Source organism: Eulemur rufifrons, chromosome 15 (genome assembly GCF_041146395.1).
Source record: "Eulemur rufifrons isolate Redbay chromosome 15, OSU_ERuf_1, whole genome shotgun sequence".
Classification (NCBI taxonomy): domain Eukaryota; kingdom Metazoa; phylum Chordata; class Mammalia; order Primates; family Lemuridae; genus Eulemur; species Eulemur rufifrons.
In genome coordinates, this window is record NC_090997.1 from 21,673,022 (window position 1) to 21,697,552 (window position 24,531).

Below are 24,531 nucleotides of genomic sequence, written 5' to 3' on the forward strand. Positions count from 1 at the left end.
AAAAAGATAAATTCTTTTTTCCATACCTACCCTACACTCTTAGGTGGTAAAAAGAGTCACCCATGAGAAAATGAGAACCTAAACCTGTGAAACATGAGGATGTGGGGATCTGCCACCCTTGAGGTTTAGGAACATCAGGATGAGGCAATAAAATGGCAACTAGTCCAGAGCCAGTGCAACTAAATCCCAGGGCCCTACAGGGTCAAATGTACTGTAGGGATGGTTTTCTAACCAGGGCTTCTTGGATATCTAAAGAAGTCATCACCAAAATTACTTTGACTCAAGATGAGCTCAAAATAAAAAATAAAAAATGACTAAAGAACATCATGGGGAGAGAGATGAGGGAGAGTCAATAAATACAAGCAACAGGAAATTTAGAAAGGAGGAACTATAAAATAGCTGGAAAAACATGGAAATATATTTAAAATGTTAAAAAAAATAGTCATTAAAATACAAAATTCAATTGCTATGTTAAATATACTAGTATACAATTGAAGAAATTAGTTAACATTCAGAATTATATGCAAAAATCACCCAAGATACAGAATAAAGAGACAAAAATATGAAAAAGTGTTTCGGAGATATAGCGGAGGAATTGAGAAGGCCCAACATACAGTCATGTGCCATTTACTGACAGGGGTATGTTCTGAGAAACGTGTCATTAGGTGATTTTATCGTGGTATGAACATCAGAGTATACTTACAAAGTTGGATGGCATAGCCTACAACACACATCCAGGCTATATGATATGGCCCATTGCTCCTAGGCTACAGCTGTCCAGCATATTACTGTATTGAATACTGTAGGCAGTTGTAACAAAATGGTAAGTATTTGCATATGTAAACATATCTAAACATGGAAAATATACAGTAAAAATATGGTATGAAAGATAAAAAATGGAACACTTGTTTAGGGCACTTATCATGAATAGAGCTTTCAGGACTAGAAGTTGATCTGGATGAGTCAGTCAGTGAGTGGTGAGTGAACGTGAAGGCCTAGGACATTGCTATATACTACGGTAGACTTTAGTCTACACTAAATTTATAAATTTTTTTTCTTTAATAAAAAGTTAATCTTAGCTTACGGTAACATTTTTTACTTTAAAAACTTTTGAAGTTTTTGAACTTTTTGACTCTTGTACTTAGCTTAAAACACAAACACATTGTACAGCTATACAAAAATATTTTATTTCTTTATGTCCTTCTATAAGCTATTTTATATTTTTATAATTGTATTTATTTATTTTTTTACTTTTTAAATTTTTTTGTTAAAAACTAAGACACAAGAACACACTTTATCTTAGGCTTACACAGAGTCAGAATCATCAAGACATCACTAGGCAATAGGAATTTTTCAGCTCCATTGTGATCTTTTGGGATCGTTGTCATATATGTGGTCTGTCATTGACCAAAACACTGTTATGTGGTGCATGACTGTATATTTAATAGAAGCTTCATAAAAAGAAAATAGATGCAATGGGAGAAAGGCAATATTTGAACAGACAGTCATGTAGGACTTTCCAGAAAATGTGCACCTTCAGAATGAAGGAACACACGAAGTACCAAAAAGGATTAATAAAAAGAAATCTACCTCCAAGCCACATCATAGTGAAATTACAGAATGTCATGGCGAATAATGTTAAATGCCAACCAAATGTGAAGGCAGATGATCCTCCAATTGTAACATTTAGACTTATAGTCGCAGCAGAAGCCAGAGTCAGTAGGATAGTATCTTCAAAAGGCTGAGAGATGCTATCAGATACTAGAATTCTATGTTCAGTTGAACTCTCACTCAAGAATGAGAACAAAATAAAAACATTTTCAGACAACATCCAAGATAGTAAAGTCTCCAAAACTATGAAAGCATTTACTTCAGTAAGAAGGACACTAGGGAGGAGGGGGAAATGGGAAGCTATTATACTAATTGACAGAAATAAAGTTTCAATTAAACATGATAAATAAGTTCTAGAGATCTGCTATATAACATTGTATCTATAGTCAACAATACTGTATTGTGCACTTAAAAATGCGTTAAAAGGGTAGATTTCTTGTTAAATGTTTTTTCCACAATAAAATAAAATTTACAAAAGGAAGGAAACTAAATTCAGATGAAAGGAGTGAATTATGTAAACAAATGATAAAGAGACAGTATTAAACCACTCTTTTCTTTAAACAATATTAAACACCAAATCATTTTCATTCCCAAATCATAAAAGCTTTGTTATGCTTTTATTTTAATATAAAGATACTTTAAGGAAATATTTTATTTATTTCTATTTCCTATAAGTAAATACAAATATTAATAATGCTGGTATGTTTAAGTAACATATGGAGTATACAAAAATGAAATATGTAACCTTGAAGAATTTGTTTTTAATTTCAGAATATTATGGGGGCACAAACACTTTGTCTATGTATATTACCTTTGCACCACTTGAGTCAGAACTACAAGTGTGCCTATTCCCCAGAAAGTGTACACTGCACCCATTAGCTGTGAACTTACCCATCCCCTCCTCCCATCTCTTGCCTGCCTGACATCTGATGAACGTTACTTCCATATGTGCACTTAAGTGTTGATAAATTAAGGCTAATTTAATGGTGAGTACAGGTGATACTTGTTTTTCCATTCTTGTGATACTTCACTTCGAAGAATGGGCTCCAGCTCCATCCAGGATAATACAAGAGGTATTAGATCACCATGGTTTTTTATGGCTGAATAGCACTACATGGTTTACATACACCACATTTTATTAATCCACTCACGTATTGATGTTCACTTGGGTTGTTTCCACATCTTTGCAATCATGAATTGTGTTATAAACATTCTAGTGCAGATGTCTTTATTATAGAATGTCTTTTTTCCTTTGGTTAAATACTCAGTAGTGGGATTGCTGGATCAAATGGTAGTTGTACTTTTAGTTCTTTGAGATATCTCCATATTACTTTTGATAGAGGTTGTACTAGCTTGCAGTTCCACCAGCAGTGTATGAGTGTTCCTATCTCTGGATCCACACCAAAATTTATTGTTTGGGACTTTTTGATAAAGGCCATTCTCCCTGGAGATAAGTGATATCTCATTGTGGTTTTGATTTGCATTTCCCTGATAATTGGAGATGTTGAGCATTTTTTCATGTTTGTTAGCCATTCGTCTATCTTCTTTTGAGAACTTTCTTTTCATGTCCTTTGATAGGGTTGTTTGATTTTTTTCTTGGTGATTTTCCTAAGTTTTATATAATTCTAGTTATCAGCCCTTTATCGGATGTGTAGCATGCAAATATTTTCTCCCATTCTGTAGGTTGTCTGCTCTCAGGATAGTTTCCTTGGCTGTGCAGAAGCTTTTTAATTTGATTAGGTCCCATTTAGTTGTTTTTGTTGTTGCTGTGATTGCCTTTAGGGTCTTTTTCATAAATTCTTCCCCTAGGCCAGTGTCTATTGGAGTTTTTCCAGCATTTTCTTCTAGAATTCTTATAGTTTCATGCCTTAGGTTTAAGTCTATTATCCACTGTGAGTTGATTTTTGTGAGAGGTGATCGGTGTGGATCCTGTTTCAGTCTTTTACATGTGGCTGTTCAATTTTCCCAGAACCATTTATTGAATAAGGATTCATTTCCCCAGTGTATATTTTGTCTGCTTTGTCAAAAATTAGATGGCTATATGAGAATGATTTTATATCTGGGCTCTCAGTTTGTTCCATTGATCTAAATCTCTGTTCTTGTGCCAGTACCATGCTGTTTTAGTTACTATAGCCTTGTAGGGTAGCTTGAAGTCTGGTAAATTGATGCCTCCCAGTTTGTTCTTTTTGCTTAAAGATTGCTTTTGCTATATGGGGTCTTCTCTGTTTCCATACAAAGCATATAATTATTTTTTCTAGATCTGTGAAAAATGATCTTGGTATTTTAATAGGAATTGAATTGAATCTGTAGATCACTTTGGATAGTATAGACATTTTAACAACATTGATTAGGGTGATCCATGAGCAAGGCATGGTTTTCCATCTGTTTACATCCTCTGCAATTTCTTTTCTCAATGTTTCATAGTTTTCCCTATATAAGTCTCTCACCTCCTTCGTTAAATATATTCCTAAACATTTTATTTTCTTTGATGCTACTGTGAAAGGTATTCTGTTTTTGATTTGATTCTCAGCTTGACTGTTATTGGCATATATGAAAGATACTGATTTGTGTGTAATGATTTTGTATCCTGAGACTTTGCTGAATTCATTTTTCAATCCCTGGAGTCTCTTTTTGAATCTTTGGGGTTTTCAAGATATAATGTCATATCGTCAGCAAAGAGTGACAATTTGATGTCTTCTGCCCCCATTTTGATACTCCTGATTTCTTTCTCTTGTCTGATTTCTCTGGCAAAGACTGCCAGCATTATGTTGAATAGAAGTGGAGATAGTGGGTAACCTTGTCTGGTTCCAGTTCTAAATGAGAATGCTTCCAATTTTTCCTCATTCAGTATGATGTTAGTTGTGGGTTTGTCATATATGGCTTTTATCATTTTGAGGTATGTCCCATCTATACCTATTATATTAAGTATTCTTATCATAAAAGGGTATTGAACTTTGTCAAGTGCTTTTTCTGCATCTATTGAGAGGATCATATGGTCTTTGTTTTTGCTTTTATTTATATGGTGTTTTCCTTTGTAGGTTTCCTGCTATTTTCACCTTTCTGCTCATAGGAGTGCCTCTTTCATGTTTACTTTGACCAGCCTAATGACTATGTGACATGGAGATTGCCTTTTCACATTGAATCTCCCAGGAACCCTGTATGCTTCTTGTACCTGGATATCTAGATTTCTAGCTAGGCCAGGGAAATTTCCTTCAATTATTATCTCAAGTAAATTATCCAACCCTTGTGTATTATTTTCTTTGCCTTCAGGGATGCCTATGATTCTTATGTTTGGCCTCTTTTCCTACATTTCTTGTATGCTTTGTTCATGCCTATTGCTTCTGTGTTCTTTCTCTTTGACTGATTTGTTTAGCTCATAAGTGTTATCTTCAAGCTCTGAGATTCTTTCTTCTTCATGAGCCAGCCTATTTAAGGCTTTCCACTGTGTTTTATAATTCTTTGAGTACATTTTTTATTTCCAGAATTTCTGTTTGGTTTTTCCTTAATACTTTGATTTCTTTAGAGAATTTTTCATTCAATTCTTACATTGTTTTTGTGGCTTCTTTGTGTTGGGTTTCTATTTTCTCCTGAATTTAATTTAGCATTCTTATAATCCATATTTGAAATTCTTCATTTGTCATTTTAATTGTTTTGTTTAAGTTGGTATCTGCTGCTGAGGAGCTATTGATTTTTTTGGGGGGTGACTTTTCACTCTGATTTTTCATGTTTCCAGAGTTCTTTCACTTGTTCTTTCTCATCTGGCCTCTTGATCAAGAGCTGGGGGTGCTAGGGCTGGTTTATGGCCCCATCTCCATGTCCCCAAGGATTGTTCCCTGACCATGCCTGGGAGATGAGCGCTGGTCCTGAGTTGTCTTTGGGGTGCTTTAACAGGTTTGATGTTCATGCGTCATGCTCTTGGGTTACCTCTGATCTTTTGTCTTCACCTCTTCCCAAGCCTCCCCCAGCTTAAGCTCCAAGCTGGTGGATTGTACTTGTGGGTATGAATCCACTGCTCCCTAACAGCTTGAGATGGAAGGCACTATGTTTATCTATGGGGTTGTTCCTGCTGTGATCGATTGTAGCTTGCATTGAGGAGCCAGTTACTGAGTTCATCTCTTGTGCCCGTGGTAGGCTTTGGTCTCACATGGCTATGAGTGGCTTGAGCCAAAATTACTTCCTGAGATACCAGGAGTGGAGAAGGTGCAGACTAGGAAGCATCCAGATGCAGGAATGCCAGCTCTCTGGTTCCTTGTGGTACTCCCCCATGGAATGACAGCCTTGTGTCCCATTGCAGGCCTGAGTCATCCAGGTTGGGGGATGGAGAAAAAACCCTTACCCTTTACCTGGGCTCCAGAACTTCCTTGATTTGGTTTGTGCCAATTTCTCCCTTTTATTCTTTTCTTTGTTAGCTGCTCAGTTCCGCCTGGTGGTGTCCCTGAATTCCACTGGTGTCAGTCCCTGTGGTCCACTCCCATTCAGCCATCACCCTCTGCTCCCCTCAGTCCAGCCTCAACTCCTCTGCCAGGAAGGTCTGACAAGCTTTGACTCTAGTCAGCCACCTTGAAGTCCCCTTCCAAGAATTTTTGTTGCCATGTTATAGTGCCTATATTAATAAGATAAGAAGGAAAACAACATATAAAATATCATATTCACTATTATGTGAGCTGAATAAAAATGCACAGAAAAAATTATAAGGTAATGTACAAAAATGTTAAAAATCATATTTTTGGTGGCATAATGATATTTATGCTTTATGCTTTCCAAAATCCTACAATGGACATATATTACTTTAATAATAAAAGAACTTCAAAATACTTAAAAATATATTATTTTACTAAGTTATGAATTTCACTAAGTAAACACCATGTTTATATTTTGCAGGCAAATCTCTCCTCACCATCTTCTACAATATCTGAGAGTCAACTGGTATGTATCTTCTTGCTAAATCATAGATCTATTTCTCAAAATTCTGATCTCTTAAGACAGCTTTATTGCAGTAAAAGTGAATAGAGAATAAATTTACTACATTTAAATTTATTCACTTACTTAACTAATAAAAGCTTACTGATACTTTACTAAAGCTCTATGGTGGTTGTTTTGGATGTGACAAGCACACATAAAATTATACACAGACCCTACCTGTCAGCAACTTACATCCTAGTAGTGGGATTAGAAGAGATTGAGTCAAAAGAAAGATGCTATTGGAATTTAGAGAGGAAATCTTACTTCCTGTTGGGAGAGATCCAAACAGGGATCAAGGGTCATGATTAATAATGTAGGGTAGTTTCTGAATTTGAGGAAATGAGAAATGAGATATTTCATATGGGAGAGTTAGCATATGAATGGTTTAACAGTGCTGAGCAATAGAAATATGTGAATAACAAAAGCAAGCCACATAGTGATTTTAAATTTTCTAGTAGCCACATTAAAAAGTAAAATGAAACAAGTAATGTTAATTTCAATAATCTAGCTTATTTAATGCTACATAAATATTATCATTTCTACTGATTGTATAAAAATTGAGATTTTTTTTTTACATTACTTTTTTGGGTGAAAATTTTTGAAATATTCTGTGCATTTTACACTTATAGCAAATCTCAATTCAGACTAGTCACAAAGGCTCAACAGTGGGGCTAGGGGCTGCATTAGGCAGCACAGATCTAGACTCTAGAATCTGTTATTTATAGATAAAAATTTGATTAAATAGGAGAATTACTTTTTCTTATACTGTTTTGTATTTCTTTTTTAAATAGTGTTTAGCAAATTGAAGCCATAACATAAATTTCCTAGATATCACTGGTTAAAGATTTTCTTTATATCTTTGAAAGTTTATTGTCTAAAATTATAAATTCCTGAACAATAGACATCTTCAATAAAATTAGTGGGAATTTCTAGTAAAGCATTTAGAGACATTAAGAAGAAAAAAATCACTGTTTAATACCGATTCCTCCCCTGCTTTTTAAGCAATTGTTTTTGTGTCCTATATTCACAGCCAACATCTTGCCATTATCATCTTGCCATTATCATGCCTAAAAGACAACAATATTTTTATTTGTAATACTTTGAAATCATAAAAAGCATAGTTTGTTAAAATAGCTTGATTCAATCAAACCACTGGAGTATACTGTTTATAAATATAATGTACATATGGCGTGTGTTTGAGTGTGTGTGTGCAATTAATTTTAGTACCAATTGGTTAGAACAGTGGAAATAGTGTAGTTTACTTGAAAGAATGCTGGAATGAGTGTCAGAAGACCTATCTTGTACTTCTTGCTCTGACACTAACTAATAGGCTGACAGGGGATAAGTCACAAGTCTGGGAGTCTGGAGTTCAATTTCTTAATTGAATAATGAAAGCATTCTATTACATACTTTCCAAGCCCTTCCAGTGCTGTGAATCTAGGGTTACCAACACAGTGAAGTTGAAAGGAGTTGCCATGGAAACAAGCACTGCAATAATAATGAAGTTGAACAGTGATTTCTCACTTTAGATATGGAAATATTACTGTAATTATTTTAATATTTAAAATAATGGTATATTTATTTCTTGAGAGTAATATATGGAAATCAAGAATGTTTTGAACATTCTCATATATAATTTCAGTCAACATCATGTACAAAATACAAATTTTAGATATTGGTTGACTAAATATACATATGTGTATGTGTATGTGTGTATTTTTAATATATTTCAGTTCTGGTTTAATTCCTAAAGAAATTATTTCAAAGAGGCAAATATATATATAATGCTTTTATAAAATGAGACATAGTAAAACAACTCATTATGAATGTAATAAAAATACTATTTTGACTAACTAAATAATCCTGTGTTTGTGTTCTCTAGGGGGAAAATAAAAAAGCATTACTTTGACTGACTTTGATGATAAGTTCTTTGCATTTACTTTAGACCTTTCTTAAGGAGTTCAAGGCATATCTTAACCAAGTTTTAAATTAAGTTTTAGTCTCAAAATTCCCTTGAGATATAGGTAGGTTTGTGAAGGGATTATTATCAAGCCAGCTTATCACGAAAAAATGAGTATCTCTTAGATGGATATAATTATTCAATTCAATCACTTTGCTTTCTATTTCATGACATCAACCCTGTATTTACACTATCTAAGAGTGGAATAATCAGAGTGGAAATAATTGTATGCAAGGGCTGTTTTATGGCATTTACTTCTTTAAGGAATTAGAATATTTTTACTCCTAAGTAATATAATTTATGAGTAAAGCTATATTTTTTCATTTTTATGAATGGATTTTCAATATTTTCCATAATGAACTCTCTTCAGGATTAATTTCTGAATAATATGAGTAACTAAGAATGCCTTTACAAATTATGATATATATTTATATTTTTATATATATGTGTTTATAACACATACATTCATACATATAGATGCCACATGTCAGATAGGTAATTCTGATTATTTTTATATATATATATATATTTTTTGTTTTTATATGTATGTATATATAGCACATAAAAACAAAGTTATTGAGAATGTATGATACATTATAGTTAAATTATATAAATATATGTTTTATGATTTGTATAAAATATGCAGCTAAAATTATTTGGCTCCTATTTTATAGGGGAAATGTAGCAATGGTTGAAAAGAAAGTATATAGCAAATTGGTTGAAAAGAAAATATATGACAAATTGCTATGGTACCCCAACTTAATACAAATCTTAAATTGTTGAGATTTGACTTTTAAACAATGTATCATTTTTTCATGGCTTTTTTATTTTTTTTTTCCCTTGGCTTACCTATTTGCTTGTTTTCATTGCAACTGTGCCAGTTCAACATTGGAAGGAAAAAGGAAATAGGACCACGATCCTTACTCTTAAAATATTTCTAATGTTCTATCGTTTGCTCTGAAAGCCAGTGATTTATGGTTGGGCTTGGGAGACTATTTTGGAGGCTTATGAAGCTTATGAAGCTAGTTCACCAATCTCAGTTCTCCCCTTCTATGGAATAGTATTGCTGGAGAACAGTACTGGAAAAGAACTTAGAGATGAGGGTATTGGAAACACCCATCTATCAACTGGAGAGTGGAATGACTACTCTGTCAATCTGAAGTGGTTGTTGTGAGGCTCATGTATCATCATATGTGGAGTTCTCAATATAGTCCGATAGACAGAGGAGGTATTATTATTGCACATAAAATCTCTGAATTATCAAGAGACAATATGAGTAGCCCTTGTTGAAAACAAAGAAACAGAGAATCATAAAGTTTAGATAGATTATCTAAGATCACAATGTTAGTGTTCATTATTCTGCATAGCTTTCAAAAGGAATTGTCGTTACTGACTTTAGATAATTCAAGGAGAATAAGAAAAGATTAATAAAAGAGTTGGGAAATTAGGCCTCTATGGAAGTATTACTTTCATTAGGCACCTCCTGTGTCTGGCTCTTCCTGGTGTTTCTGCATTGCCTGAAAAATGTGATTACTTACTGAACAGGAGACAGGGTAGAATCAGAGTGTTAAGGTTTTCACGCCTCTAGATAGTGCTTCCCTTATCATATTTAAAGGAATAAGAGGAAAGAAAACATCCAGGATTTAAATTAAGCCTTCACAAAACTTTCCTAGTTTTTGAGCTGATTCATCACAAAGGTATTAACAAAGGCTGGTGGGTCTCTTTTCTCTGCAAAGGAAAATTTAGGCTCCACAAGATGGGTAAGAATTGGTCTTTCTTGGCACTAGGGGAGCCTGGTTTAGATGACATTTGACTTTTGCTTTGAGAATTTCATGCTATTACAAAATGTTCAGTGCCGTCCAGGATGGAATACTGAATCTAGAGAGTACCAAAACAATAGATTTAAAAAAATCAGCCACATGGCAATATATAGGTAAAAGCAAAATGGAAATTACTGGAACACTATAAAGAAGAGTGCTTAAACATGTAGATACTTTGTTCCTAGTTCTGGATGCCAGCTGATGAGTCAGTGGTGCATGACTCATCTTTCTGAGGGCCCTTGAGGTCTCTGTTGTTCAGAAAATGCAGCCCTGAAAGCTTTTGTGTGGAACTGATGTCTTCTTCAAGCTCAAAGGCAGTTTCTCCTTGACCAGCTTTTCCCTGACATAACATACTTAAGTGTTACAGCATTTATCATGTACGCCTCCTCAGGTTTGAGTCATGCTATTGTCTTTTCTTTAACCACTGAAATATTTCAATCTGGCCAATCTGTACTGTGTATCTTCCACAAAATGTTTTTTGAGCTATGGGATGTGGCTTATAATTATTGAAGTTCTATGTATGTTTAGTTTTACACAACTATTATAGTAATTATAAAACTTGTTTTTAGAAAAACATAGCAAGAAGCTACTTTCCTGATTTGTCTAAATCATTAAGAATCAACACTCTATATTTATAAAAGTAAATTATATATTCTTTTTTTCTTTCAAATTTCTTTTATGCTGTTTTTTCTTTACGAAGTTCTGTCATACTTATTATTCATTAGATTCTCACAATCACCTCTTGAGTTAGTATGGCAGGAATTGTTATTTCTATTATTTTGATGAAAAGCTGAAGTTCAGATACCTAGAATGCCATGTCAACAGTCCCCTCATAATGGCTAATACAAAAGTCTGTTTTGTTTTTTCCAATATTGGGAGCTTTACCCTGTGCCAGTGTTTTCAGATTTGAATAGTTGTTTGAGGAAGAAGAAAAGCTTAAATATTTGCTTCAAGCATATGACATTGTTTCTTTTAAAAAATAATTAGAGCCAATAAGCGTATTAATTGAAAGAGTAAATCAGAAAAATAATTTACAGAATATTGCTTTTGTGCACAATCTTGACTGGTAGGATGCTTTTGAGTTTGTACAAGCTTTTTTTTGTCATGGAAATACTAAAGGGAAAAAGAAAGCACTGGAAAATGAAGACAAAACTTAACCAAATGGGTTAAAGAAACAACCATGGTACTTTCACAAACTCTTTGGATCCATCAAATTCATATTATCTCTAGTCAGACTCACAGAATTTACTGTATGCTATTTTATTACTTTCTTGCTGTTTTGTTATGCATCTTATCTCTCCAGAAAGATTAAAATAAACCCTTGGAAGCTGGGACCCTGTCCTTTATTTCTTTTGGTGCTCTATCACATCATCCCAGAGCCTACTACTGTAGTCAAAGGCAATTAAAAAACATCAATCCATTAGTTGAAGTTACTAATTTAAGAAAGATGTTGCTCTAAGAAGCTATTATTTTAAAATATTGGTAATGGATTCTCTAGGCCAGTGCTGGCAGTTAATCTTCAACTTTGGTCTCCAGCCAGAGGCTGTACCAACTTGCTGTCATACAATTATGATTAGAAGTTCCAAATGATGAAAACATTGTCTATTTTTACAGTGCCCCAAGTGACAATGTTCAAGTATAAGTGTATACTTGATGGATTACAAACACAAATGAATAGCAGGCTTAGACTAGTGCCTTACAACACATTAAAATCTCCTACTCGGCCCCAGTGACTCTCTGTACTCTATCCTTTGGACAGTTTCTCCCCTCAAAACTAACAATAGAATCAGATGTGATCTCCTTAGCTCTACCTCATTCCCAGCTCTTGAATTCTAAAAAAAAAAAAAAAAAAAAAAAGACTTCATTGTCTTTTGGTGTTAAGAGCTTTACTGCTTATCACCATGAGCAAAGAAAAGAAGAACAACAACTTTTTTTTTTTTTTTTAAATAGAGAGGGTTAAAATCTTGTGAACTCCCTAAGGAAATGGTTTCTGCTTTTGACTTCCTGTATTCCTCAGAAATGATAACTTTAGCCTTCTACTCTTACCTCTGGGAGTGGAACTCACCATACTACTTTCCCACACAGTTTCCTCTTCCTAGGTTATACTGTGATCAAAAAGTCAGTCAATCCAGAAGAAATGATGAGAGATCCCAAGCAGTCAATGCTCCTCTTATGGCCTCCATATTGGATTATAGCCAGCATACTGTGCTTCTGCCTGCCAATTAACCTATTCATTCTGCAGATATTTATCAAGCACCAACTGGGTGCCACGCACCATTCTAGTTGTTAGAGATATAAGAGTGAATAAAACAAAGATCTCTGTCCTCACAGAGCTTACATTCTAGTGGAGAAAGCAAGACAACAAACACATAAACAGATGTCAGGTGGTGGTAAGTGCTATAGAAAAATAAGGCCAGCAAGGGGAATAGAGATTGCTATTTTATATGGATCATTAGAAAAGATATGTCTGATAAGCTGATGTTTGAACAGACTTGAAGAAAATCCCTGAAAATGAAGAAAAAAGTTCCAGACAGTTGGAAGAGCAAGCATAAACTCTTGGAAGAGGGAGTATCATAGTATTATGGTGTGTGAGCTAGAGTAAAGAGAATGAGAGGGTACAAAAGAGAGTAGTGGGAGATAAGAGTGAAAAAGGAGAGGCTGGTTAAGAATAGGAAAGATCAGGTCATATAGCACCCTGTAGGCATTTCCTGGAAGGCATTGCGAGGGTTTTAGACTTTACTCTGAGTGAGAAGGTGAGGCATTAGAAGAGCTTTGAGAGTGGAGTTGACATGACTTGATGTGGAATTGAGTGACATCACTTAGAAGGTGTGTGACATGACTTGACTTATATCATGGTCATCCCGTGGTTTACTCAATTGGATTGTGAGCCCCCTGAAAACAAGGGGTTTGTGTTATTCACTTCTGTATACACCATAGTTTTTGACATAGACTAGGTCTCAACTGGAAAAATTGTTCCAGAGAATATCTAATAGAGGTGTGCTTCAGAATTGCAAAACAGGTATTTTGTCTATAAGCCACTTCAAAAATGTCTTACACCCAATGTAAATCAGTTATCAGTAATTTCATCACAATGAATGGATATTTTTCATTTGGAGAATCTTCTCATTGTTCTTCCTGTGCCCTTTTTGCTGACTATGACTGTCATTATCTTTTTATTTTTCCACTTAGTCTAGAAAGAAAATTATGGAATTGCTTTCTCTGGCATCATTATAGTGACATTTATGTCTATCAGTAATGAGTCTAGTTCTTCTATGGATTCTATTCAGATGAAAGCAAATGAAGGGCTTCTTTGTGCTAGCTTAGTTGTAATATTACTAGGCAATGACAATCTTACAGTAGTTCACTTTTAGAGAACTTGACTAATCAAGTTCTTGACTAATTTCTTTTGTATTCGTTTGGACACAGACTTAGCAAATAAGATTTGCCAAAATTAGAGAAGTTCTTCAAGAGAGGTTCTACTTGAAGGCTAAAAATATCAGGTGACTACAAGCAAAGATGCAATGTAGATTACGAATTAATAAAGGACAGTCTGTTCTAAAGCCTCCCCTTCAGTCTGGAGATAAAAGATCAAGGCTCAACAGATGTATCTGGAGTGGTAGACCAAGAAAGTTCTATCTCTACATGGATAGCATATTTTAATGGAATGAGTTATAGTCTATTGTCTTCCAATTTTTAATGTGTACATGAGTCAGCTAGGGATTTGTTAAAATGTAGATTCTGACTCAGTAGGTTCAAGATGGGGCTTGAGATTGGGCACTCCTAACAGGTTCTCAGATGATGCTGACACTGCTGGTCTAGAGACTTCATTCCGAGTGTTGAGGTGATAACAGACAACTCTTTATTAGATATAACCATTAGTTCACTTTGTGGTGCAATTTTGTCTTTAGCAAATGTGAATTACATGACTATTTGACACTGAAGAACAAGGTATTAGAAACAACTGAGAGAAAGTTAACTAATATTCCAAAAGAGACTTATGTGTACCAACAACAGTGACAGTTGCTTTACACATAGACTTCTAAAAGGCATTTTGAAACCCTTATCTGGATGATGGATTTGAATATGCAGAAACAAGCCTTTTTGCAATAAAAATCTATGTGATATAATTACTAAGGGGGCAGAAAGGTAAGTAATAAAATGTGTCATTACCCATTATTAAAGGACATAATTATGGGTTAGAATTATAACCCTTCAACAGAAGGGCTAGACAGGTCGAATGGCTTTTCCAAGGTCATACAGTCTATTAAAACTAGAATCTATGTTCATGATGCTCTCCTCCTACCAATTTTATACTTTATGCTGCTTTATGGGAGTGGATTTTAACCAAGTCCAGAAAAGCATCAGTGTAAAATTTGATGTCTTGACCATGCAAATTATAGAGTTTTTTAGGAGGCAAAATTGTGTTTGTGTGCGTGTGTGTGTGTGTGTGTGTGTGTGTATAGAAAGAGGGTGGGTGTGAGGATGTATATACATATACATATGGCAGGAACTGAAAACTTTGGGTCTTTGAGTGTTCTGGGAATATTGACACAGAATGATGTAACAATGGCCAAAATCAAGGATGTTGCAGTCGACAGTGGAAATAAAACATAAGCAATGAATTTAAAATGAATAAAAATAAATTTAAAAAAAACCTAGGATTTTGTTACTGCTTGGACAGGGGAAGTTACATAGAGACAGATGTTTAACATTGATTTCACGTTTCTATGTACTCTATGCTCTCTCTCTCTTCTCTGGAATAGGCATAGAAGTAATTAAAATCATAGGCTTAATGATCAGACCAGACTTAGATTTAAACTTTGACTTCACATATTAACTACATGACTTTGACATGTGACTTATCATCTTTAAACCCCTCACAGAGTTTACAAGGAAGTGATGAGATAATCTATCTAAAATATTGAGTACAGTTCTTGCTCCTATATTGATAGAATATGGAATTTGGGTCTATGGAACAATGATGGCGTCATTAGTAGCACTGGATCCTCAAGGGTTTTGGAGCTGGTTTTGAAAAATGTGTAAAGGCATAAGCAAGATGCAGAGACTGCCATGTGCATGATTTGTTGGTGTACTGTGGTTTGTGGAGAGTGCACGAGGTAAAGAATTGGGCCACTAGAATTAGATTTCCAACCAGACCAATACTGAGAGACAGTTGCGTTTGGAGGGTATGGTTAGAGGTCATAGTACGGGATTCACAACGCCAAATGTGAACAATGTCAAAGGCAAACTGTGTCTAGTCTTCTTTTGCTTAGTTGGCTTTTATGCCTATGAAATACTGACTACTGGGTCAACAAGTTAAGGTGTAGGAGCAAAAAACAGGACTAAAGGAAAAGTCAGTTATGTACAATGTAAGAATCAGGGAAACCACAGGAATACCAAGTAAGCAAAGATAATGTGGAATACTCAGAGACTTCACATAGACTAAGCCTGGGAACACAGAGTCCAAGAAAAGAAGGGAGAAAATCTGATAGAGTAGAAGAAATAGGGCAAAAGTCATTGTCTCGTTGTCAGACAGCCGTCAAATCTAGGAAACTCATAGGAACTAAGGAGCATAAGACCTGGTAGAGAAACAAATATGAAGCATCAGACTGATTCTAATACTGAATGTATTTGATATCCAACCAATCAGAAAAGTCTCTTTTCTGATGTCACCCTGGAGGGGGCTGATTGCAAGACTGATGATCTGGGTAGGAGACCAGGATAACCCAAAATATCTGCCTGCTGGCAATAAAGGGACCAGGCAGTCATGTTTCTTTGGCAGGGAGATTCTTCTAGCATATCAAGTGCTCCTGGTCAGATTTCTTCTCTCTGCCTTTCCTTTCTGCATACTGACACCAAGCTTAGCCCCTAAAGTTCCACGTTGATTTCAGAGCCTTGCAAGCCCTGAGTGCTGGAGTTATATTGATTTCCTGCCTCACAAGGAAGTAGAAGAGAAGGATAAGGAGCAGTAGTAGGAGCAGAAGAAAGGACAAATGAAGCAGGAAGTCAAGTGAAAAAGAGAGAGAGGAGATCTGGACAACTTAGGACCATGGCTCAGACGTCAGGCACCACCCTTATTACAGTGGCTGTAGAAAACAGTAACTGCTTTGGCTTTGTTCCTGTGCTGCACTTACTGGAGGAATATTGCTCTCATCTGTATACTCAACGGCATGATTTCATGCATAATTGGATGTTACTTGCTCATTTTTTCCCCTTGAGAGAAATCAAAGTTTCTTAAGTGGGAAATATTTCTTAGCCTGGGGAAAATAGAGACTTTTCTCAATCTGTATTTCCCCAGTTGTCATAGACATGAAAGACAACTGGGAAAATACCTATTGAAAAAACTATTGCAGGGCAACATTTATTCAAGTCTCAAAATATATGAGGTGCTTTATAGAGCAGAGAGATAGATGTAGTCCCTTAAGGCTTAACTTGCGAGCATCAGCATTGAGGGAGGAAAGCTAATTTACTATTTTCTGAAAGGAAATGGAGTTGAGAAGAATAATTGCAGCAAAATGCTTAAACAGAAAGAGTGTCACAACTTTTTATTGAATTCTAGTTTGGGATGTTTTTGCAAACTTATCAATCATTTTGTGACATTTTATAGTGTAACGAGATTTTGGTGTTTGTGAAACATCATTTTGAAGTTGTCCCAAACTAGAGCACGCGCTCTCTCTTTTTTTGTCACGTTGATATTGAGTACAAGTTTTAGAATCTTGACTGAGTGATGTATTTTCTAAAACTCTTTTGATTGCAAGTTACAGAAGTAAACTTGAGTTAGGAAAAAAAGAAATCTAGTGTAAAAGAAAAGGAAAGTCTGAAGGAACTTAAGGATAGGAAATCCACGTAGGCTCCAGGAATGTTTTGGGACCTGATTCTGGAAAACCCTCAGGTGTCTCTTTTCTCTGGGCTGCCATTTTGCTCTATTCTTCTTGATCTCAGCAGATGTGATTTTGAGGTCAAATGAAGGCTTTCCCACAGCTTCCACATCGACATATTATAATTTCACTTAAAGTAACTACAGAGCAGTTTAAATTCCTATTTCACATTCTTGGGAGAGAAAATCTATTTGCTACCCACTTCTCACCCCTTTAGGTCAGAAAGCCACCCTGGTTCCATTGTACATAATATGAACATGGTTTCTGGGGGCCCAAGTCTGTGGATTTCCAGAAAAAGAAGGTGGTTTTGGGTTTGGTGGATGTGCCTAAGTAATCTATCCTATCATGCCCAGAATGCCACTTGGCACAGGGGCTATTCTCAATAAGTGTTTATTAAATGAAATATTTGTTGACTGAATGCACTAGCAAGAGTAGAACGTGTTTGCATAGATAAGTAAAGACATTTTTGCATTTTAAATGTCACAACAGTAGATCTTTATGAATTGATTGGTGTAATAGTTAACTTCAGACTAATGTTAGTTAAAAATCATTTGATTTCTGGGATGTTTTTATGCATTTGTAAAATCATTATAAAATTTAAAAAATTTATAAATTTTTGTGGGAACAATGTTTAGATGACTTAATACACATAGTTATTCATTTTAATAGTGTATATTTCCCTGTTTCTTTAAAAATTTATTTGACATTCATGAAGACCAAGCCTGGAGTAATTCGCCCAGTACCTGTAAAATCCAAAATATTACTGAGAAAAGAGGAGGAAGTCTATGAACCCAACCCTTTCAGTAAATATCTGGAAGATAACAGTGACCTCTTTTCTGAACAGGTGAGCGTACCAATGAGAAAATATTTGATACTTTTATAAATGACTGTATAAAATGCTTCTGTGAATTTAGTATGTGCAAGAAAATGTTTGTTTGATTGGAGTATCCTTGGTGATAAAAAAAGATAATTTTTGCATGATAAATAGGAATCCTCCAGGATGACATTTTGAAGCATATCAATGGATTTTTTTCTGAAATATTGGTATTGTGTTGGGGACCAAGATCTTACTCTCCATAAAGACATCATGAAATCACTGTTTGTATGGGTTGTATAGGTGTTACATTCCTATTTCTAAAATCCTGCTTTCTTTTGAAGAGATGTGATAATTTAGATTTGGTATATCAGAGTCAACAAAAGTCCTATTGTTTGTATTCATATCAAAATAGAGATGGTGCAATCTCCTAGAATGAGTAGTATTAGTTACAGGATAGGGGCTCAAACCATTTTGAGGATTTGTTGTTCATTTTGTTTATGTGTGAAAAATGTATACTGTATTCCTCTTATATATCCTATATGTTGGAGGAGGTATAAGGGAAAGTTACCAATGTTGCTCTATAAGATATTTTAGAAAAATATGAAAATACACATTTATACAATATAAAACTTCATAAATGATATTTTCCATCTTTGTCTTATTAAAATGCAAAAAATAAGTATGGGCTATATATTTTATATTTTAAACATTATTAAATGGGTAAGCAAAGTAAGGCATTCAGAAAACTTTCTGGATACAATCAGGACATGTAAGATCATCACATTTTAAATCTATTAAAATAGATTTATAAAGGAATATAAGGTGATATGGTCTTTTAAAATTTTTATTTGAAAATGATAACCTATAATATTCTTGAAAATATAAATTACATTTATGTTTATAAAACATAAAGAATATCTTATCTGTCACATGTTGGCTCTATAACCCTGGGCAAGTGGTTTCATCTCTCTAAGTTTCAGTTTCTTTTTGTTTTATTCCAATACATTTAGGGGGTACGAGAGTTTTTTGTTGTTGTTTTTGCATTGAATAATGCTGAAGGCAGAGCTTTTAGTGTACCTATATATACAGAATAATGTACATTGTACCAGATAGGTAGATTTTTATCCCTCACCACCGTCCCACCCACTTCACCTAGTTTTCAATGTGCATTACACAACTTTATGACATATATACCCCTTGTTTATCTCCCACATGTAAGAAAGAACATGCGGTATTTGTTTTTCCATTCTTGAGATACTTCACTTAGGATAATGATCTCCAGCTCCATCGAAGTTACTGCATAAGACATTATTTCACTCCTTTTTATGGCTGAGTAGTCCTCCATGGTATACACCACATTTCTTTATCCACTCATCTGTTGATGGGCACTTAGGTTCATTCCATATCTTTGCAATTGTGACTTGTGCTGTGATAAATATTCAGGTACAGTTATCTTTTATAAAATGAGTTCCTTTGGGGATTGCTGAATCAAATGGTAGGTCTACTTTTGGCTCTTTGAAGAATCTCCATACTGTTTTCCATAGAGGTGGTACTAGTTTACATTCTCATCAACAGTGTATAAGCATTCCCTTTTTACCACATCCATGTCAACAACTATTGTTTTTTTTTTTTTTTTTTTTTTTTTTTTTGAGACAGAGTCTCGCTTTGTTGCCCAGGCTAGAGTGAGTGCCGTGGCGTCAGCCTAGCTCACAGCAACCTCAAACTCCTGGGCTTAAGGGATCCTCCTGCCTCAGCCTCCAGAGTAGCTGGGACTACAGGCATGTGCCACCATGCCTGGCTAATTTTTTCTATATATATTTTAGTTGGCCAGATAATTTCTTTCTATTTTTAGTAGAGACGGGGTCTCGCTCTTGCTCAGGCTGGTCTCGAACTCCTGACCTTGAGCAACAACTACTGTTTTTGACTTTTTAATGGCCATTCTGTCAGGGGTAGGATGATATCTCATTGTGGTTTTGATTTGCATTTCCCTGATGATTAGTAATACTGAGAATTTTTTTCATATGTTTCTTGGCCATTTGTCTGTCTTTTTTGGAAAGAAAAACTCTATTATGTCTTTCACCCACTTTTTGATGGAGTTATTTGCCTTTTTGTTACTGATTTGTTTGAGTTCATTGTAGATTCTGGATATTAGTCCTTTGTTGGATGTACAGTTTGGGAATATTTTCTGCCATTCTATATGTTGTGTATTTGTTGATTATTTCCTTTGTTGTGAAGAAACTTTTTAGTTTAATTAAGTCCGATTTTGTTGTTGTTGTTGTTGATACTGTATTTGCTTTTTGGGTTTTCATCATAAATACTTTGCCCAGGCCAATGTCCAGAAGAGTTTTTTCTATGCTTTCTGGAATTTTTATGTTTTCAGCTCTTACATTTAAGTCTTTAATCTATCTTGAGTTAATTTTTATATATGATATAGGGATTTTATATAAAACATAGGGATCCAATTTATTCTCTTGTATGGTGCTATCAAATTTTCCCAGCACTATCTATTGAATAGGGCACCCTTTTCTCATTGTATGTTTTTGTCTGCTTTGTTGAAAATCAGTTGGTTGTAGATGTATGTCTTTATTTCTGGGTTCTCTATTTTGTTCTTTTGGGTCATGTATCTACCTTTATACTAGTACCATGTGGTTTGGTTACTATAGTCTTATAGTGTAATTTAAAGTCAGATAATGTGATGCCTACAGATTTGTTATTTTTGCTTAGGATTTCTTAGGCTATTCAGGCCCTTTTTTGGTTCCATATGAAGTTCATTTTTTCAAGATATGTTAAAAATGACATTGGTATTTTGATACGAATTGCATTGAATCTGTAAATCACTTTGGGTAGTACGGACATTTTAACAATATTGATTCTTCTAATCTGTGAGCATGGGGTATTCATCCATTTGTTTGTGTCATCTGTGATTTCTCTCATCAGTGTTTTGTAGTTCTCCTTGTAGAGATGTTTCACCTCCTTAGTTAATTATATTCCTAGGTATTTTATTATCTTTGCAGCTATTGTAAATGGTATTGAGTTCTTGATTTTACTCTTAGCTTGACTTTTACTAGTGTATAGAAATGCTACTGATTTGTGTGCATTGATTTTGTGTGATTAACCCTAATTGGATCTGAAATCCCTATTTAGTCTTGAAAAAGTTCAGTATAAATATTTTCTTGTGATTAACTACAGTTTTTATTTATAAAATGGAGATGAAAATATTTTCCATTGATTTATGTGTACATTATGAGAGCGCTATAATTTTGGTAAGTTTGAGTTTTTAGAGGGCACTAATATCTTTGAAATTTATAATTACAAGCAATTATTTTTATTTGTGGAATAAAATGTCATCTTCAAATTAAATTAAATAGAGAAATCTTAATAATATATGTTTGTCTTCATTAATTCCACACATAGCAGAAATAGAAATTCCTGTTAGGAAAGCATATTTCCATCATCATCAAAAACACTTATAAAATATCCATAGTTTGCAATGTATGAATACTCTAGGGGCTTAATGTCAAGTTTTAGACAGTACAGAATCATTATAAAAAGTTTATAAATATAATTTAGTGATTATATGCAAAACACACTGCCAACAATTGAAATAAATTTCACACATTATCCATCTAACCTACATTCTTCAAAATATCATCTAATGTTATAAAATAATAACCTTATTCTTTTATGTGTGTATAATTTTAAATTTGTGCATTTTATTGCACTCAAGATTCCTGTAGAATATCAAGTTAATCTATCTGTAATTTATCACATGGACTATCTTCTGGAATAATAAATTCCATTTTCAAGTGCAGGAAATTCTTATCATTAAAAGGAATTGCCATTTCTTTCATTGCTTTTTCTAACTATCAAGTAAGTTTAAAGCTTTGTTTATGTTACAACATAAATCCATTTCCAAATACTTGGCTGCATATTTGACCTCTTTTGCAAATATTAAGTTTTCACAGACATAATTTCATTTGTATTTTCTTTCAACCAATTTGTTTTTGTTTGTATCCCCACTTGAATGTGAAACATTAAAAGTAATAAGCAGACAGTGAACTGTCAGAGCTGAAGGAAGCCTAGCATACTACTGAAAATGAATTCCAAACATCTCCTGGTCGTATTCATTGACCTTGCATGAGAGGGAAAGATATGATAGAACCTTGGAGCGCTGCACACCCAGGAAACTGTGTATAGTATCAATTGACCTTTTTATGCTGAACTCTAACTACCGTGTCATTGTGTCCAGAATCTACAGTGGAAGTAGATACCAAAGACAGCTCACAAGTGTAAATGCTTATGTCTGCTTAAAAATAAATTAAATAATAACAATTTATAATCTTGGCATTGCTACTTCATCAGAACTACAATAGAAGAAAGCAGACTCAAATTCAATTTTAGCCACTATTGTGTTCTCTTACACTGTTGCTGCAGAATAAATTGAATGGTTCCAAGCTCAGTTGATCTCACCCACCCATGTAATGGAAAATTCTTTAGCCAGACAGTTGGGCCAAAATGAAGCAGCTCACATTCACTAATCTGCCTTGTATTGGGGACAGTTCCACATGACAGGAGATGTTGGATGGGATTGTTAAGTCAATAAATTTATCCTAGCGGCTTCACTGCCATAAAATATGATTTCAAAACTCTGTTACAAAATGTCAGACACTAAAGATGATGAGACTAGACAGAAATGTATTTACTGTAGTTCAAAAAGGTGCAGCTGGGTAGCCTTTTGAACTGATCATGAACTGAAAATTTGCGTAGGAACAGCCTTTGAGTGCTAACAGCAAAGTTTGAAACCAAAGCAAAATTAAGTAATTGAGACTTTTTAATCACCAACTTTTAGATCAAAATGCCATAGGCCAGAAAACATCATTCTGTATTAGATGGGTTTATATTTTAACAAAACCTCTTCAGAATGAATACTATGCTTTTCTGAAAATATCTTCAAATCCATTATTGTGTCAATATGTGGTCATTTTGCATTATTTCAAAATATCCTCACACACCACCCTAAATCTATGGATTTAAAACTATGGTGATGTGTTTTGAAGCATATTTCTATTGATATTAAAGATAGAGTTGGAAAATAATTGTCAGAATTGATTGGACAAATGGGCATTCAGAAGATATAGAAGGTCAGAAAATCGATTTGTTAATGAAAATAAAGATACTAAAGAGCCGGATGGTTTTTATTTATTCTACTTAGGACTTTATAAAATATATTGATTGTTTTCTGATAATTTAATGTACCTAATTAGATAAATTAGTGATTTCTTCACTGAAGATTTTCAATTTAATATAAAAAGCAATAGCTAACTTCAGTTACACAAAGTGCTATGTAAAATATTCTCTTTTTTTCCTTATAAATTAATAATTCAACCTATGATATTAGATATGTCATTACTTTCTTAAAGCCCGAGAGAAATGTATAAAAAAGGTTTGGGATAGAATTAAAGAGAGAATATTGTTTCATCTGGTTTCCCCAGAAATACTTTCCTTTTTATTCTTTATGACAAACAACACTTTCCACCACGTATACCTCTTAAAATTTATTTTTCTTCTAATCTGTTTCACTGAGGGAAAGAACATGTTTTTGTATGAACATGACCATTGAGAGAATTTCCTCCACACTGCCTCACAGAGAACATAAAAGGGCAATTATAGGGAATTTTCTTCATTGTAGTATTTTCATTCTTTCTTTTCTTCTGATTTTTCTTAGATGTCTGACTTGCCTCTCTTCCCTACCAAATTCTCTCTGACATTTAACTCTGATGATTATGTGTGTTACTTTCAGCTTTCTAATGATTCATCAAGTTCTATTTCAATTGTGACCTTCAACTTCCCTTCTTTTTGTCACCCATGTGTTAATATTCCAGGGCAAATACCTTTGTCATAGGTGAGACTGACAATACTGCCTTTTATTCTGAGTAAAGGCAGTACTGCCTTTATTCCAGCTTTGCCACAAATTACCACTTTTTCAATATTTGTTTTTCCATCAAGATGGCTCATTTTCTTCTGTCATGAAATTATCTTATATCATTGCTAACTCTTTATTAAAAATATTCTTGGGTAAAATGTTTAAATGAACACTTTTAGTTCTATGAATAAGTGGATTGATGGATTGTTTTAAAGAAAGAGAAACAGAAATTCCTTACAGTGTTACATTCCTTTTGGAAGTTTTAAGAACAGAGATTTGGCTTCTCTAAGTTTTGCCATGTTGTTTTTGGTTGTTTAAGTAATGAGACCTTTCTGAGGTTTTCTCTACTTCTCTGCCTGCCTGCCTGCCTTGCTTCCTTCCTTCCTCTGTGTGTAAAAGGTAATTGACAACTTACCACGAACAGGTTGTATATTATATGTAATGGACAAACCATCATCAACACAATAAACTAATTTCTTAGTTTGCATATTTTGAAAAGACTGTCCTTTTGAGACAATGTTTGCCATTTACTCCAGTATATAATCAGGTAGGCTAACTGC

At 34.3% G+C, this 24,531-nt stretch overlaps 1 protein-coding gene across 2 annotated transcripts in view; it reads left to right on the top strand.

Moving 5' to 3' along the window:
• Window positions 1-24,531, top strand: part of MLIP (muscular LMNA interacting protein) — a 243,025-nt gene that overhangs the window by 169,566 nt on the left and 48,928 nt on the right. For both annotated transcript variants that reach the window (XM_069487902.1, XM_069487901.1), the window contains 2 exons: window positions 6,493-6,537; window positions 17,947-18,075. In XM_069487902.1, the coding sequence (XP_069344003.1) occupies window positions 6,493-6,537; window positions 17,947-18,075 (174 nt within the window). The remainder of the gene's footprint in view (window positions 1-6,492; window positions 6,538-17,946; window positions 18,076-24,531) is intronic.